This window comes from Salvelinus fontinalis, chromosome 3 (assembly GCF_029448725.1).
Source record: "Salvelinus fontinalis isolate EN_2023a chromosome 3, ASM2944872v1, whole genome shotgun sequence".
NCBI classification, from domain to species: domain Eukaryota; kingdom Metazoa; phylum Chordata; class Actinopteri; order Salmoniformes; family Salmonidae; genus Salvelinus; species Salvelinus fontinalis.
In genome coordinates, this window is record NC_074667.1 from 11,854,814 (window position 1) to 11,874,063 (window position 19,250).

Consider the following 19,250-nt stretch of genomic DNA (forward strand, 5'->3'; position numbering starts at 1 on the left):
TCACTCAACAGTTTCCCCGTGTGTATCAACAATGGTCTACCACCCAAAGGAAATCCAGACATTTTGACACAACTGTGGGAAGCGTGGGAAGCATTGGAATCAACATGGGCTAACATGGGCCACCTGTGGAACGCTTTTGACATATTGTAGGCTTCATGCCCTGACGCATTTAGGCTGTTCTGAGGGCAAAAGGGGGTGCAACTCAATATTAGAAAGGTGTTCCTAATGTGTTGTACACTATATAAACATTGTATAAGAACATTTCTATATACTGGGGATGATCAGAATTATTAGCTGTGCTATGTTTCTGAGCAGCCATGGCTACTGGCAAGAAGCTGTAACATCACAAGACTCACTAACTGCATAATGACTATAGGATATTCTTTTATTTCTCACAATAGTTGCTTAATACAATGTTGAAAGAGCTCAGTTTGCCTGAAAGTAATGTGCCAATCATTACTGTCTTTTTCTACATAATTTGGAATTCTCTATTCCTAGATAGTCTTTGGATGACTAGTACAGTTTGCCCCCCGAAAAATCATTCACTTAGCATTTTTCAGTCGAAGCACATAATCGCCTGGCAATGCACTTTGACAACAGATCAGTGTGCTCAAAGGCACAGCAGATTCCCTCTAGTTAAATCACTGCTGGATAATCAGGGCCTGAGCTTAGAATTAAGAAAAAGTCTGAGCAAACGCACACGTTTGCACTAGCACACACAAACATGTATGCATGCACACACACGCACACGTGCAGGCTTGCTTTCTCTCACTCACATAGTCAAAACACGTCAGTTGGCCAAGTCATTTTCCCGTACACAAACAAATTCGAGAAGCCAAGTATAAGAAAAAGCGGGGAAGATTATGACAAAATTAGCCTTAAAATAAGTCCTACTGTGACATCACTCCAGAGGCCTCTCCTGGGGTCAACATCCTATCTAAATGCACTAACCGCTGTGGCCCATGCAGGCGTTCACTGAGCTGTTGGCCTCGTATAGCATCAAACCATGCTGGGGTGAACAAAACGTGAAAGCTCCTGTCTTGAGCGATGATGGTCCGGGAAGAATGATGCACTATCGTTAGAGGCGATGGCAGTAACTCCTCCTACTGACTTCAACTGGGTTCCTAACTACATAATAATTCATTAGAATTGATTGGATTTATATAGTGCTTCTCCAGAGCTGAAAGCACTTTACATAGAAAGGGTGGAAACTCCCATCATCCACCACACAGAAAATCAATGAGTTTGGTTGAAACGGTGACTTGAAATGAGAGCGGGTAATGCAGCGAAGTTAGCGGTTACGTGGAGGGGCTAACACTCTGTCTTGAGGAGTTGTTTAACAAGGGAAATTGACAGTGACTGCTTGGAGAGGAAAAGCAGGGCATTGCTGCATTCTTGGCCGTGTCCATGGGGCTAAGGAGGGTGGGTGGTGGGTAGGGGTGGCATTCCCCGCTGCGGTTTGTGTTTGGATGCGAGTGAGCTGGCCGCATCATACCGCTCCATTTGGAAACTGTGGGTGTCTCGCAAACAAAAACTGGCAGCAAGAGAGATGAGCTTAAGGCAATGGAAGATGAGTGTACTCTTAAGCGGAGAGGAAACTGGAGAAGAGAAGCGTAGGAGCAGATATTGGGGAAAGGGAGCAAGGCATATGGGGAAATTGTTGTTTCTACAAAAGCTGAATTGCAATGCCTACGGCAGGTACAGTACATTTACCCACCGGTACACCTCAGTATGTCATGTTGACACAACATCGTCACTTTTATAATGTGTTATTGGCCCATATGCGCCAACCAATCCAGCCTCTCCTTACTATCTGGTCCTGTGTGGCTCAGTTGGTAGAGCATGTTGCTTGCAATGCCAGGATTATGGGTTTGATTCCCGGGGCCACCAATATGTCAATTGTATGCACACATGACTAAGTTGCTTTGGATGAAAGCTTCTGCTAAATGGCATTTTACTACAATGTGTTCACTGGCGCAGAATTGCATCACTTGAGCGTTGGCGCTTAAGTCCCTTTTAGCCGCCATATTAAGATCATTGACGTTTTTTTTTTCTCCCACAGCTAAGCTAGTATCGTATGTCACATCAGTCAGTGAACACCATTTTGACATGTCACTTTTGAAGTTAAATTGGATCAACAGACTGAGAATTTTAAGACTTCTCTCATTAACGAGTCACGAGTGCGCAGTCAGAGCACGTCCTCGACGAGGGGAGCCAGCCCGGGTTTTAGATATGTGGAATCGCCCCTCCTCCTTTTCCCAAGTGGCTTGTGCTATCTGGGATGCCTAGAATCAGGCCAGAAGTCTTAAAGCAAGAGATGGAGAGGCTGAAAGACTGCAAAAGATCAAGAGAAAGAGATCGAGGGAGAGAGTTGGGGAAAGAGACAGAGGGCTGACATGAGATACGCGAAGATTGGGAGAGACCGAGTGAGCGAGGCGGATAGAGAAAGATAGAAACGGAATGGCTAAAGAGTGAGACAGAGAGGGAAAGCGAGTGGGAGAGTGCGGGATCCAGAGACACACTAGGAGACCGAGAGAGAGCTATTGGGAAAGAGTGGTAGAGACAAAGAGGAAGGCTCAGTCTGGCTTGACACTGACTAGGGCAGACATTTATCACCTAATTAACAAGAGTCTCGTCTGCATTCTCACCACCATGCCAGCAAAGACAGGGGTATGGGGGGACTCAGCCACGCAGGCTAAAAATACACTAGCCTCAGTGCTTTAGAGGCATGACCCTGGCACAAATATAGCCTGGTCCCAAATCAGTTTGTTCCAGGTTGGCTAGACAGCACAAACAAATATCTGGGATCAGGCTAGTGTGAACAGGGCTCTGCTCAGGATATGATTCATGGCATGTTCCATCATAACATTGAGTTCAAGGTAAAATGAAGTTAGATTAAATCAAATAAAAGTGTGTTTGTCACATGCGCCGACTACTACAGGTGTAGTAGACCTTACAGAGAAATGCTTACTTACAAGCCCTTAACTATATTTCTGGAACTGCATTGTTGGTTAAGAAAATATTTAAATAAACTAAAGTAAAAAAATAAAAATAAAATGTTGAAAAATCTAATAAAGTAACACAAAAAAATTACATAACGAGGCTATGTGCAAGGGGTACCTGTACCGAGTCAATGTGCGGGGGTACAGGTTAGTCGAGGTAATTTGTAGCTGTAGGTAGGGATAAAGCGATTATGGATAGATAATAAACAGCGGGAAGCAGCAGTGTCAATGGAAATAGTCCGGGTGGCCGTTTTTGATGAATTGTTCAGCTGTGTTATGGCTTGGGGGTAGAAGCTGTGTCGTGGAAATTCAATGAGCTCAATGAGCGGATTTGAGCCGCAGCATTTTATAGCAAATGTTCATGACAAACATATGTATGGAATGGGTCACAAGGTTAGGACTCATATTATAGATACTAATAATTAAAGACTGTAGAAACCAGGATCTGGCCCCCAAAACAAAATTCCTCTCATAATTATCCATACTGGAGCCATCTCCACCCGGGTACCTCAGTACAGAAACACCAACTCATGCTATGGACTGTGGTCTTGTTAGGTTTATCACCCAAGGCACAACCATTTGATGCAATTACAGTATTATAACAATCTTGCAATTTTGCTCTCACAGCTGTTAAGGAGCGTTTTGGACCTAGACTTGGTGCTCCGGTACCGCTTGCCGTGCAGTAGCAGAAAGAACAGTCTATGACTTGGTTGACTGGAGTCTTTGACAATTTTTTGGGGCCTTCCTCTGACACCGCCTAGTATTTAGGTACTGGCAGGAGGCTTGGCCCCAGTGATGTACTGAGCTGACTGCACTACCCTCTGTAGCGCCTTACCGAGCAGTTGCCATACCAGGCTTAATGATGGTGTTGGAGTCGTGCTTGGCCACGCTGTCGTGGGTGAACAGTGAGTGGAGTTTTAAGCACGCACCCCTGTGGGGCCCCCGTATTGAGGATCAGCGTGGCAGATGTGTTGTTACCGACCCTTACCACCTGGGGGCAGCCCGTCCCGAAGTCCAGGATCCAGTTGCAGAGGGAGGTGTTTAGTCCCAGGGTCCTTAGCTTAGTGATGAGCTCTGTGGGCACTATGGTGTTGAATGCTGAGCTGTAGTCAATGAACAGCATTCTCAAATAGGTGTTCCATTTGTCCAGGTGGGAAAGGGCAATGTGGAGTGCTATTGAGATTGCGTCATATGTGGATCTGTTTGGGCGGTATGCGAATTGGAGTGGGTCTAGGGTTTCCGGGATGATGGTATTGATGTAATCCATGGCTAGCCTTTCAAAGCACTTCATGGCTACAGACATTGGTGCGTGCATGCTCTGAGTACGAGTCCTGGTAATCCGTCTGCGGCCTTGTGAATGTTGAATGTTTAAAGGTCTTGCTCACATTGGCTACGGAGAGCGTGATCACACAGTCGTCCGGAACATTTTGTGCTCTCATGCATGCTTCAGTGTTACTTGCATTTAACTCGTCTTGTAGGCTAGTGTGACTGGGCAGCTCGTGGCTGGGTTTCCCTTAGTAGTGCGCAATAGTTTGCAAGCCCAGCCACATCCGACGAGCATCAGAGCCAATATAGTAGGATTCAATCTTAGTCCTCTATTGACGGTTTGATGGTTCATCTGTGGGCATAGGGGGATGTCTTATAAACATCCGGATTAGTTTCCCACTCATTGAAAGCGGCAGCATTAGCCTTTAACTCGGTGCGGATGTTGCCTGTAATCCATAGCTTCTGGTTGGGATCTATACGTATGGTCACTGTGGGGACGACGTTGGCTATGCACTTATCGATGAAGCCGTTGACTGAGGTAGTATACTCCTCAATGCCATTGGATGAATCTCGGAACATATTCCAGTCTGTGCTAGAAAAATAGTTGTGTAGTATAGAATCCGCGTCATGTGACCTCTTCTGTATTGAGTGAGCCACTGGTATTTAGGTCTTGATTACTAAACATCGGTTTGTTGTGTGCACACCCACACACAGGCTATATTTGCCCTGTTAACTGAAGGTGTATCCGGCCACCCGAGCCTCGACCAACTAGAAGGCGGAGACAGTACTGGTGCATCAAAGCTGGGACTGAGAAACAGCTTCTATCTCCAGGCCATCAGACTATTAAACAGTCACCACTAGCCGACCTCCGCCCAGTACTCTGCCCTGAACCTTAGTCATTGTTTCTAGCCGGCTACCGCCCGGTTACTCTGCCCTGCACCTTAGAGACTGCTGCCCTATGTACATAGTCATTGAAGACTGGTCACTTGCATAATGTTTACATACTGTTTTACCCACAGTGCATTCAAAGTATTCAGACCCCTGGACTTTTTCCACAGCCGTATTCTAAAATGTATAAAACAATATATATCCTCATCAATCTACACACAATCTACACACAATACCCCGTAATGATGGGTTTTTAGACATTAGGACATTAGGACATTAGGAAAATAGGTTTTTAGACATTTTTGCACATTTTTTTACAAATAAACATACCTTATTTGCATAAGTATTCAGACCCTTTGCTATGAGACTCGAAATTGAGCTCCGGTGCATCCTGTGTCTATTGATCATCTTTGATATTTCTACAACTTGATTGGAGTCCACCAGTGGTAAATTCAATTGATTGGACATGATTCGGAAAGGCACACACCTGTCTATATAAGGTCCCACAGTGGACGGTGCATGTCAGACAAAAAAAACAAGCCATGAGGTTGAAGGAATTGTTCGTAGAGCTCCGAGACAGGATTGTGTCGAAGCACAGAGCTGGGGACAGGTTTGAAGGTTCAACATTGAAGGTCCCCAAGAACACAGTGGGTTCCATTATTCTTAAATGGAATACGTTTGGAACCACCAAGTCTTCCTAGAGCTGGCTGCCCGGCCAAACTGAGAAATCGGGGGAGAAGGGCCTTGGTCAAGGAGGTGACCAATCACCCGATGGTCACTCTGACAGAGCTGCAGAGTACTCAGGACCTCAGACTGGGGCAAAGGTTCACTTTCCAACAGGACAACAACCCTAAGCACACAGCCAAGATAATGCAGGAGTGGCTTTGGGCCAAGTCTCTGAATGTCCTCGAGTGGCCCAGCAAGAGCCCGGACTTGAACTCGATCGAACATTTCTGGAGAGACCTGAAAATAGCTGTGCAGCGACGCTCCTCATCCAACCTGACAGAACTTGAAATGATCTGCAGAGAAGAATGGGAGAAACTCTCCAAATACAGGTATGCCAAGCTTGTAGCGTCATACCCAAGAAGACTCGAGGCTGTAATCGCTGCCAAAGGTGCTTCAACAAAGTACTGAGTGAAGGGTCTGAGTACTTATGTAAATGTGATATTTCAGTGTTTTTATTTGTAATAAATTTGCAAAAATGTTAAGAAACCTGTTTTTGCTTTGTCTTCATGGGGTATTGTGTGTAGATTGATGGGGGGAAAAAATGATTTAATCCATTTTAGAATAAGGGTGTAACGTAAAAAAAAAAAGTTAACTTTCCGAATGCACTGTATATACTCTATTCTAGTCATGACTCATCCTGTATAACTGCTGCTGTACACACCTTGTTCTATTCATGTTCTTACACACCATTACATGTACAGCATATACAGTACCAGTCAAACATTGGGACACACCTAGTCATTCCACGGTTTCTCTTTATTTTTACTATTTTCTACATTGTAGAAGAATAGTGGACACATTAAAACTATGAAATAACACATATGGAATCATATAGAAACCAAAAAAAAGTGTTTAACAAATCAAAATACATTTTATATTTGAGATTCTTCAAAGTAGCCACCCTTTGCCTTAATGACAGCTTTGCGCACTCTTGGCATTCCCTCTGCCAGCTTCAGGAGGTAGTCACCTGGAATGCATTTAAATTAACAGGTGTGCCTCGTTAAAAGTACATTTGTGGAATTTCTTTCCTTAATGCGTTTGAGCCAATCAGTTGTGTTGTGACAAGGTAGGGGTGGTATACAGAAGATGGTCTTTTACCGAATAGGGCTAAGTCTATGTTATGGCAAGAACAGCTCAAATAAACAGAGAAACGACAGTCCATCATTACTTTAAGACATGAAGGTCAGTCAATCCGGAAATATTTCAAGAACTTTGACAGTTTCTCCCAGTGCAGTCGCGAAAACCAACTAGCGCTATGATAAAACTGTCTCTCATGAGGACCACCACAAGACCCAGAGTTAACTCTGCTGCAGAGGATAAGTTCATCAGAGTTAACAGAAATTGCAGCCCAAATAAGTGCTTCACAGAGTTCAAGTGACAGACACATCTCAACATCAACTGTTCAGAGGAGACTATGTGAATCAGGCCTTCATGGTCGAATTGCTGCAAAGAAACTACTGCTAAAGGACACCAATAAGAAGATACTTGCTTGGGCCAAGAAACACGAGCAATGGACATTAGACCGGTCTGTTGAGTCCAAATTTTAGATTTTTGGTTCCAACCTCCGTGTCTTTGAAACGCAGAGGTGGTGAACGGATGATCTCCGCATGTGTGGTTCCCACCGTAAAGTATGGAGGAGGTGTGATGGTGTGCTTTGCTGGTGATACTCAGTGATTTATTTGGAATTCAAGGCACATCTAACTAGCATGGCTACCACAGCATTCTGCAGAGATACGCCATCCCATCTGGGTTGTGCTTAGTTGGACTATGATTTATTTTTCAGCAGGACAATGACTCAACACACCTATGTAAGGGCTATTTAACGAAGGAGAGTGATGGAGTGCTGCATCAGATGACCTGGCCTCAACAATCAGCTGACCTCAACCCAATCGGGATGAGTTGCACTGCAGAGTGAAGCAGCCAACAAGTGCTCAGCATATGTGGGAACTCCTTGAAGACTGTTGGAAAAGCATTCCAGGAGAAGCTGGTTGAGAGAATGCCAAGAGTGTGCAAAGCTGTCATCAAAGCAAAGGGTGGTTACTTTAAAAAATCTAAAATATATTTTGATTTGTTTAACACTTTTTTGGTTTCTACATGGTTCTATGTGTTTTTTCCTCGTTTTGATGTTTTCACTATTATTCTACAGTTTAGAAAATAGAAAAAATAAAGAAAAACCCTTGAATGAGTAGCTGTCCTAAAACTTTTGACCGATATTGTATGTTTTGGAAGATCTCTTTATAAAATAGGTTAAAGTTATGTATAGTAACCCTAGGTAGTAAAATAGTAATTTAAAAAAAGGCTACTTCTCAGAAAGTGTTAAACTGTCAAGAGGAGTAAAACATGTGTCCAAACTTTTGACTGGTACTATACATAAACAAAACTAATACCCAATCCCTAAAAATAAAGAAATTAAGAAATATATCAGAACGAGCAATGTCAGACTGGAATATAAACAAACAAACATCTACAAATCTGTGTTTTCGACCAATAAACGTCTGATTTGAATGTACAGCGTAACATATTTGAGTTAGGCAAACTCATATTAGTTAAGCTAAAATCAGATTAGTTCAATTGATCTGAGCATATGTTTTAGTACACAAGTTCGCTAAATTTGTTCTAATTAACTGAATGTGATTCTTGGTATTGATTTGTGGCATGTTGAGTAAGTTTAAATCAAATCAGGCCATTGATGACACGGAGTGTCTTTTTTACTGGGTACACAAGCTTGGTAGGCTTATATTTAGACTTCGCTAGTTAACGTTTGTAGCTGGTGTTCAGAGAATTTACTCTAGTAGTCCGGCCTGAGAACAAAGTTGCAAAACTCAAGACCATTCAACCCCACAAAGGCCTAATTTAAGTTTAGTTTAAATGTTTTTGTTGTTACATAAATGATGAGCTCTACAAAGTCAAAATGGCTTAGAAGGACGCATGGTCCTGACCTGGTTTGAGTTTTTGGACCAAAGGCGGCTTGTTTTGGCTGAAGTACTTGGTATGTCAGTGCATTCCGGTGTTCATGGGTTACGTGGGGCTTGAAAGCCCTGCGGTTCTCTACAAACCAACAGGAATGTGTGGAGAGTCAAGTAGATGGCAATTTTGGAGATGAATAGCACAGATACCATGGTCAACCCTTGCCATCAGCAACTGGGTAACTGGAATTCACTGTAAATGTTGGGGAGTGGAAAGGTCATTCTGATTTTAGTTTGGAGTGAGGGTTTTATGAGACAGGGTTTGATCAGTGTGTGTAGTATACTGTGTGTGTGGTATACTGTGTGTTTAGTATACTGTGTGTGTGCGTGTAGTATACTATGCCTGTAGTGTACTATGTGTGTGTGTAGTATACATTGTGTAGTATACTGTGTGTGTGTGTGTGTAGTAGTACACTGTGTGTTTTGTAGCCTATTATATACAGTCTGACTTCAACTGAAGTGTTAAATAGGCCTATTATTTTAATTAGACTAATTTTCTACTAATTCTAAGTTACTACTAATTAATAACCTTAAGTATTTAAAGCAACTTTCATTTTGTTGTACAATATACAGAGAAGAAAATAGGCTGTTTTGGGGGGGTGTGCGAGTGTGGGTGGAGGTATCTTATTTTACTGGTTTAGCAAAATGGCTCAGTATCGCGATACGGCCCGATGCTAGTCCTAGAAAACTGTGTGTCTGTATGCGACTCACGTGTGTGTGTGTGTGTGTGTGTGTGTGTGTGTGTGTTATTGGGGAGGAAACGATTCCTTTTTGTGTTTATCCTTAATCGGATTAGTTGCAATTTAGAGTGCTGTCCCTGTGTGGCCGGGCACAATTAGCCCATTCACCCCAGTGACAGATCCGGGATCAGTTCTGCCTATCTTAACCTTAACTATTACGAGGTGATAAACAAGATTGGTCCGGATCTGTCCTTTTTAAATGCAACTTTCACAAACACCCACTCAGTGAGTACATCAGTCAACCATAGCGTTATGTCACGAATCAGCTGACCAGCTACGATGCCTGGAAGCAGTTAAAATAATCCAGATCAAAACAAACAACAGGAAATGTATCGCAGTTGAGTAGCCTATGACATGAGTTCGTCCCAAATGGCACCCTATTCCGTATATAGTGCACTTAAGCCCTGGCTCTTGGTCAAAAGTAGTACACTATAAGGAATAGGGTGCCATTTGTGTCAGAATGTTGAGATTGTGGACATTGTCAGCTTTAAAGCCACAATCAGCACAACTATATGAGCACCTAGCTAAATATTGTGCAGGTATTTCTCTTCTTTTGCTGGCCTTTGTTTCACCCTGCTCCTGTGGACTTTTGTTAGATGTGTGTCCTCTTGATTTGTACTGATGGCTTACGTACCTTCTTCTTTTGCCTCTCCTGGTCTAATGTTCACCTTGAGTTAAACACCTACAGTCACTGCTGCTACTGCACTACTACTGGTACTACTGTATTACAACTACTCCTCTACTACTACTGTACTACTCTTCTACTACTGTACTACTAACATTACCATTGCAATCACTACTACTTACACTGCCATAGAAAGATAGCTCAGCTGAAGCAAACACACACATTTTTCTTCAGGAAATTGACCTTTTCACTCTTCTTTCCTCCAGGCCCAGATAGCCTTCCTGCAGGGCGAGAGAAAGGGCCAGGAGAACCTGAAGAAGGACCTGGTCAGGAGGATCAAGATGCTGGAGTACGCCCTCAAACAGGAGAGGTGAGGACCACATTACACTAAACTACACCACACCTTCAGTCTTTACGCTAGGGATGGGCAACTCGCGGGGGCTTTGGTCCTAGGGGGGCTGAGTCAGTATCTGCTGGTTGATTTTTGTCTTTTGCCTACACTTGTACCCTTTTCACACTATCGTGCCGAACCGTACTATGCTGGCTTGAGTTTTTCCCTTACACATTGTCCTGTGCAGTACTGTTCCAGAACTGCGGTGGATGCGTAACCAGGCCAGCGCAGTACAGGTCAACTTGGCTCAATTCAGCTCAGTAGTGCCAGTTTCCCAGGTCTAAATCAGATGAAAACCAGCAGACACTCAGAAGGCCTCCAGAACTGGAGTCCCCCATCCCTGCTACATGCTGTCCCGAATATGTCAACATAGCTATATGTCACACACTGCATGCCAAACAAAACTGTTAGGTGCTTTGTCATTTTCTAAGCATGTAGCAGCTATGATCCAATACATTTTTATAGACCTAAAAGCTGACGGGGGACTCAACTCTCACTCAATATTTTTCTCCACAACAGCAGGCTGCTGTACTGTAAATTGATGTCTTACTGGAGGGAAATCACACACGGTGGTTTCTCAGGACCAGAATAGAAAAACACTGCCCCAGTAGCGCACGCGCGCACACACACACACACTGTGGAAATATTAGCATTGAGACATTACTATTTTATCCCATCACATACTGTGTCTTCAGAAAGTATTCAAACCCCTTGACTTTTGCAACATGTTGTGTTAAAATTGATTAAATTGAGACTGGGAACAATGAATAGAGCCAAATACAGGGAAACCATTGAACCTGCTTCAGAGTGCAAATGGCCTTAGACTGAGGTGAAGATTTACTTTCCAACCTGACAATGACCCCAAACATACAGCCAAAGCAACGCTGGAATGGCTTCAGAACCAACAATGTGAAAGTCCTTGAGTGGACCAGCCATTGCCCTGACTTGAATCCCATTTTAAAAACTGTGGAAAGACTTGAAGATTGTTGTTCACCACTGCTCCCCATCTAATCTAACAGATCTTGACAAAATCTGCAAGGAAGAATGAGAGAAAATCCCCAAATACAGATTAGCTTTGCACATACAGACTCAAGACGACTCAAAGTTGCTGCCAAGGTGTTTCTACAAAGTATTGACTCGGGTGTGAATACTTATTTAAATGAGATATTTCTGTATTTTATTTTCAATACATTTCTAAAAGCAATTTTTCATTTGTCACTTTGGGCTATTGTGTTGTAGCTGGGGGAGAGAAATTATATTTAATCAATTTTGAATTCAGGCTGTAACTAACTCAACAAAATCTGGAATAAGTCAAGGGGTATGAATACTTTATGAAAGCACTGTATGTACACACACACACAAACACACACTCACGCCCTGTGGTGCCATATCGTAACCCCTTGTCCCCTACACAGGATTATGTCCCATGTTAAAGACGCACACATACATTGTGGGGAAACGCAGCACCGAGGCGGCGCCGTGTCCCCTATAAAAACATTCCCACAGTCATGTGCTGCTCACACCTTATCATGGGTAATGCAGCATGGCGTCACACCCCTATTCCACCATATAATTGCATGTAGCACATCTAGAATAATTGAATAGGATCTTTCTCTGCTACACACTACTAGGCGACCTGCGGATTAGACTAGACTGATTACATGGGAGACTCTGAATGGTCATGTGGTTTGGATGGCTAAAACCTAGCCTGGAATCCAAACTCTCGTATGCTCTGTTTCATTTTGAATTCTAGGCTAGGATGGAATCACTGGTGAAACAGTATGCCAGTTTGGAGTCCAGTCTTTACAATGTGAAACGGAGTATACAAGTTTGGATTCCAAGCTTTAGCCATCCCAACCATGTGTCCAGTCTCTTATTATCAGTTTGGATTCCAGGCTAGCTAGAGCCTCACTCTGAGTCTTAAACCTAGAGAGTCTGGTAGGGTGGATGAAGGAATGAAGAGAACCTGAACGACATGGTCTTTCTGAGAACCTCCGCCACTCGCCGCCATGTGATAATAGCCTCGGAACAAAATGTTCCCGGCAACTCCACGTCACTCAGCCACCCTTTTCTTGCGCACGTTCACGGTCTTATTCTCTCTTGCACTCTTATTCTCTCTTGGTCTCCTTTGCCCTCTTGTTCTCATTCTGTTTCTCTTTGTCGTCACTCTTTCTGTCCTTATCTCACTCTCTCTCCTTGTCCATCCTTTCCCCTCTCTGACCCTGCCCGTCTCCCATCTGTTTCACTTTCTCTGCCCTCTTTTCCTCGCCTTTCTGTTCTCCATCTCTTCCCTTTTGCGCACTTTCCTTTTCTCTCCCTCGCTCCCACTCTCTCTCTTTCTCTCCCTCACTCCCACTCTCTCTCCCTCTTTTTCTCTCGCTCGCTCCCACTCAATTGAGCATGAGTCATTCTGCATCGTTCTGCGTTCCGACTGGTATTATAGGTTTCTGTTTCTGCGTTTCCATGTAGGAGAAACCTTGAGCATCCAACCTACAGTTTATTTCAAATCAAACGGTCTGTCCGTTGATATTGGAACGCTAACATTTCATTGTGCATCTATCAGTTTGCACCTACTGTGCGTAGGAAAGCTAACATTGCTTTGTGTATCTTTAATCAGTTTGCCCCTACTGTGCGTAGTGTTGGCATTTATTGATTTATGCCGAAGTACTTCTTCAGTTTGTCATTTCCTTCATCTGCATTCTACACTAAAATGAAAGAACTAGAGTTAAAAAATGATGTCTAGTCTGAGAGAAGCATCCACAATATTACGTTCACCCGTGTAGAAATCAGTGCAGATGAAGGAGAGGAGATGAGTCGAGGAAACTACATTAGACGACTACTTTTTACAGTCTTGCCAACTCCTATGGTCACTGTCATGTCAAATGATGGGAGTTGGCAAGACTGCACAAACAGATCTGGGACAGGGCTATAACTCCTGGACTGTGGCAAAGTCAAGGACTGCGTCCCAAATGGCACCCTATTCCCTACATTGTGCATTACTTTTGACCAGAATCCTAAGGGCCCTGGTCAAAAGTAGTACACTAGGGATTAGGGGGCCTTTTAGGATGCAGGCAAGGTCACCCCCATGGTTAGCAAGAAGGGTTTATTTTTAGTTGTCCCCCACAATGAAATTGGGGAGGGGACTGTGGATGTGTGTCTGCCTGTTAGTCAGATGCGATATCTCAGACAGCACTAACCCAATTTTGATGAAACGGGTAATGATCCATCACCCCGTTTGACCTAAAGTCATGCAATTCAGTACATTGGTCCCTCACAAGGAACAAATTTGCCTCAGGGACCCATAAGGTCTGCCACGGATGTTCCGCCATTTTGAATTTTGTGATAAACACTTAACCCTACTCTTCTGGCACCGAATGACCGATCTGTAGGAAACTTCAATATGTGGCATCTATGGACAAAGGCTTCTCAATGCATAGAATATACACTGCTCAAAAAAATAAAGGGAACACTTAAACAACACAATGTAACTCCAAGTCAATCACACTTCTGTGAAATCAAACTGTCCACTTAGGAAGCATCACTGATTGACAATAAATTTCACATGCTGTTGTGCAAATGGAATAGACAAAAGGTGGAAATTATAGGCAATTAGCAAGACACCCCCCAAAACAGGAGTGATTCTGCAGGTGGTGACCACAGACCACTTCTCAGTTCCTATGCTTCCTGGCTGATGTTTTGGTCACTTTTGAATGCTGGCGGTGCTCTCACTCTAGTGGTAGCATGAGACGGAGTCTACAACCCACACAAGTGGCTCAGGTAGTGCAGCTCATCCAGGATGGCACATCAATGCGAACTGTGGCAAAAAGGTTTGCTGTGTCTGTCAGCGTAGTGTCCAGAGCATGCAGGCGCTACCAGGAGACAGGCCAGTACATCAGGAGACGTGGAGGAGGCCGTAGGAGGGCAACAACCCAGCAGCAGGACCGCTACCTCCGCCTTTGTGCAAGGAGGTGCACTGCCAGCGCCCTGCAAAATGACCTCCAGCAGGCCACAAATGTGCTACGCTGACAGACACAGCAAACCTTTTTGCCACAGTTCGCATTGATGTGCCATCCTGGATGAGCTGCACTACCTGAGCCACTTGTGTGGGTTGTAGACTCCGTCTCATGCTACCACTAGAGTGAGAGCACCGCCAGCATTCAAAAGTGACCAAAACATCAGCCAGGAAGCATAGGAACTGAGAAGTGGTCTGTGGTCACCACCTGCAGAATCACTCCTGTTTTGGGGGGTGTCTTGCTAATTGCCTATAATTTCCACCTTTTGTCTATTCCATTTGCACAACAGCATGTGAAATTTATTGTCAATCAGTGTTGCTTCCTAAGTGGACAGTTTGATTTCACAGAAGTGTGATTGACTTGGAGTTACATTGTGTTGTTTAAGTGTTCCCTTTATTTTTTTGAGCAGTGTATTTTTTATACAGCTTAGGTTGTTATGAGTGTACTGATAAGTAGACAACTGTGAGGGGAAAAAACTTGATCGGAGTTGTGCCTGTTGTTCACACGCGTATGTGCCCTGTCATTGGCTAGAATGGTCCCACCTGATATTGCCTCTTCCCGACTGCCTTCTAGTCTGAGTACCAGTCTCTTTAGCTAACATTCCACTTCATGCCACTCCTTGTCATTGCCAAAGAGACTGCCCTTTCGGCGATCTCTATGTTCAATATGCGCTGGATTTACGGCGGAGTTGCTCATTGGTTGTTGTTCACGCCACATGTTTCCATGACAACATGTGGAGCCTCATAGTCAAAAACAAACATTTAGCTGTTAGCTGGGCAAGTTGTATAAGACGTTTTGTGGTTGGAATTGCAGTCTTTGGCACATGACATGGGGTACAGGGAGTGGATTAGCTAAATAGCCTGGTACACCGGCTAACTGCCTTCCATTTTTTTAAAGACATTTATTTTCATTGTTAGAGTGGTCATTTAAGTATCTGGTCAATATAATGGATAATCTGTTGTCACACAAGATAACTGGGAAAAAACAGAGACGCAACATCGCGAGAGCTCTGGGAAGGCTTGCGAACCAGACTAGGTAGACCAGGTCGGGGTTTGGGAAGTCAATGACTTTGAAATCTAAAGGCACAACCTAGATTTGAGCCAATGTCTTAACTATTTGAACATGTTATTATACTAACTTCGTGAAAGTGACAAACTGACAAGTTTTTATTTTAGTCAAAAACGACTTTATATGGAAGGAGTGCGTTTTATTTGACGGCCTGCACATGCGCAGTTCGGTGCGAGATGACCGTTAGACCCGATGACGTGTTTCTGCGGCTGAGCTTAGGTAGCCAACGTCGCCATGACATCATCTGCAAGTGTGATCGGGGATTTCTATACTGTATTTGACTACTTTTTGGGGAGTGCTCTTGTTTTGGATGACCTCTGGTGCTCTCCGGGGTGAAGTTTCTCCTAGGTAAAGATCTAGGCTAATCTTCCCCTCCCCAATCCTTACCTTAACCATTAGTGGGGGAAGTGCAAATGTGACCCAAGATCAGCATCTCCTGGTAATACTGTTACTGACAAACAGAGACCTTTAGTTTTTGGGCCTGACAATTAGTGTTGATGATATTGATGATGGTAATGAGCATAATGATGATAAGAATCACTGGAAATGAGCATAAGCTAGGGTGTGATGCACTTGACTGTTTTACGTTCGATGTGTCAATGTTTTAATTATAAATCCCTATGTAAACGATTTGAAAAACAAATAAGTTAAATTACGAAGATGATGAGGACAATGATGGTGGTGAAGTGATCCATCATCCCCTCAGTGTCTTATCCTCTTATAGAATTACAAGCACTCCACTCACCTAATCCTCTCTCCTCGTGGCCTTTGTTTGTAGTGATTTAGACGTTTGAGTGACGTCGCAGTCTAGTAGCTAAGCAAGTTTTTAAGTTTACATTTAAGCGCATCTTCCTTCACACGAGGGTACCCATCCAGGGCCTGAATTCATGAAGCCTATCATAGTAGGAGTGCTGATCTGGGATCAGTTTTGTGTTTTATATTATAAGGAATGGACAGGGCGAGTACCTGATCTTAGATCAGCACTCGTACTCTGAGACGCTTTATGAGTAAAGACCAAGATATCACACACTCCTCTGGCCGACCTATAACATATGTAGTATATAATTTGTGTGCTATTTGGGTTGTGGAAGCAATCTTATGCAAAAACCCATCAAATGGCTTAATATCCACCATTAAGTTTAGATTAATATCAACCCAGTGAATTAACAAATTAATTTCTTACCCCAGCCCTTGCGTAGCATCCCTCCCACCTGTTCTTAATATAATATATGCCATTTACAAGATACTTATTCAAATGTATGTGTGAAGCCAGATAATTTACAGATACAGTGAGATGGTTATCTTCTGTTAGATCATTAATGAGCTGTTAAATCACTGTGGCTGCCTTGTCATTAAAGCTTTTTATTTATCTCTTTCTCCTCTCTCTCTCTCTCTGTATCCCTCTCTTTTTCTCTTTTCCTTTCCCCCTCAGGTCAAAATACCACAAGCTCAAATATGGAACAGAATTGAACCAAGGAGACATGAAACCTCCCAGCTACGATGATTCTGGTAAATCTAAACGTATGGATTATTTGAAGGAAATGCTATAACCACTCCACAGCCACATCTAGCTAAGTGGATTGGTCACTGTTGTCTAGACATGTACACATATTCATGAAATACAATAGATGGCCGTAATCGCCCCCAGACACACCTGGCTGACTTGATGGGTCATGTAATCATCTGGCGAAGTGGAGTCTATTGTTTAGACATGTAGGTAGATAGCTAAACAATGAACCGGAATAATCTCAACACCTACTACTACCAATACAAGCATTGTCATAGCTGTAGTATGAATCTGCAGGTAGCTAAAGAGCTAACCAACTAGGTTCAATGTTAGCTAGCTAACATTAGGCTATAACTAGCAATGCAAATGGCTTTCTGAATCGAATAATAATACTACACAGATCATGCACGTAATGTTAGCTAGCAAGCTAACGTTCGCTAGCTAGCGAACAGTACACTTTAACTTGCAATGAAAATGACTTTCTGACAAAATTAGAAACATATAATATCTGAAAATGTAGTTAGACTCTTACCTGTATACATGGATGAACACTTCACGGCAGACTGGAACCATTTAACTCTGTTTTGTTTGTAGCTACATTTTGTTTGGCCAGTGTTGTCAAGTCACTCTGGTTCATGCCACCATGACCGTGGCATGTGCAGAAAGTAGCCCATCACTTTTTCCAACTGATCTGTCAATAGCACCTGCTAAATTCAGGGCATCAATGTTGTTGAGAAAAGTATCAATACTTTTGTAGTTCTCAATGTCTAACGTTATATCTTTCAAAAATGGCACAGTAGAAATGACTATCAACACATGCTGAGCAGTTCATGTAATAGACAGAAGCAAGCTACATGGCAGACCAATCCAAACTCATCTCCCGGCATGTCCAGCACATGCATAATCTCAGCCAATCATGGCTAGCGGGAAGGTTACTGTTATTTTCCGTGGCTAAACCAACTAGGCTCGTAATTTTACATTTTTAGGGCCCTATGAAATCAGTTTTATTTTTTTCCCAAATTCATTTTTTTCCATTTGAATGTTTCTGAATTCTATGTTTTACGATTTACGCTAATTTTATCATCAGGAAGAGTGTCTAATAATTTGAAATTAATAAAACGTTAACAATTTAATAAGATAAAACAGTAAATTTGTAATGATGCAACACAACATTGCACTGTTTTTTTTTTTATCAAGGCAAGTGCTTCAATACAGATTTCTACTAAGTTTTTCATTATAAATGAATAAAAGTAATGCATGAATCTAGGCAACAATGCAACAAGCAGTAGGCAAAACCTAGAGTTATACTTATGTAAAAATAAGAAAATGTTGCATTCATCTTTTTTTGTAAAATAAAGTGCTTCACAAGTGTTTCATTATAAATAAATAAAATATTCATGCAAGAATCTAGGCAATAATGCAGCAATAGGCAAAACCTATGGAACTACCTTATGAGCTCCTATGTCAGTCCGTTGTAAGTTTTCCATCTATCACGGACATCTCCATTGAAGTATATGATTGTCAGCCTCTTTGTGTTGAGCTCGGTGAGTGCCTCGCGCTTGTTTGTGAGCAGAGTCTTGCATTTGCTGAAACTCCTCTCACTGTCGACTGAGCTGACTGGGAAGTAGATGTAGGGCACTGCCACTTCTGCAACTCTTGGGAATCTCTCACTCAGACCCCTCCAGTAACCGGCAAGCTCCAAAGCAGGTGAGGGCTCACTGGACATACAGTGCTGATAGGCAATCCATTATTCACTGAGCTCTGTTGATGGTCTTGCCATGGGTTTCAGTTGTGTAGGCTTCAATCTTCTTTTCCATGGCTGGAGCCTGCCTCGGATCGAACACCCTAGCCAGCCTGTAGACCTCTGGCTGGATGTGTGTCCCAGTGCTTTGAGAACTTTGTGAAGGCCAAGTGGATGCATCATGAAGTTGGTCAAGCTCCTCTCTCCAATCCCCATCTTTCTCAATAGCTCGTCTGTCTTGGCACCATAACCACATGTTTTTGCCGTTCCATTCACTCTGTAAGATCCTACAATATTCCAATTGTATGCAGACACTG

The 19,250-nt window shown here is 43.0% G+C and overlaps 1 protein-coding gene across 3 annotated transcripts in view; it reads left to right on the forward strand.

Moving 5' to 3' along the window:
• LOC129838898 (striatin-like) overlaps positions 1 to 19,250 on the forward strand; it is an 80,318-nt gene that overhangs the window by 24,182 nt on the left and 36,886 nt on the right. For 2 of the 3 annotated variants that reach the window (XM_055906175.1, XM_055906159.1), the window contains exons 2-3: positions 10,480 to 10,583; positions 17,118 to 17,206. In XM_055906175.1, coding sequence (XP_055762150.1) covers positions 10,480 to 10,583; positions 17,118 to 17,206 — 193 coding nt within the window. The remainder of the gene's footprint in view (positions 1 to 10,479; positions 10,584 to 17,117; positions 17,207 to 19,250) is intronic. The other variant, XM_055906169.1, reaches the window with a different exon arrangement.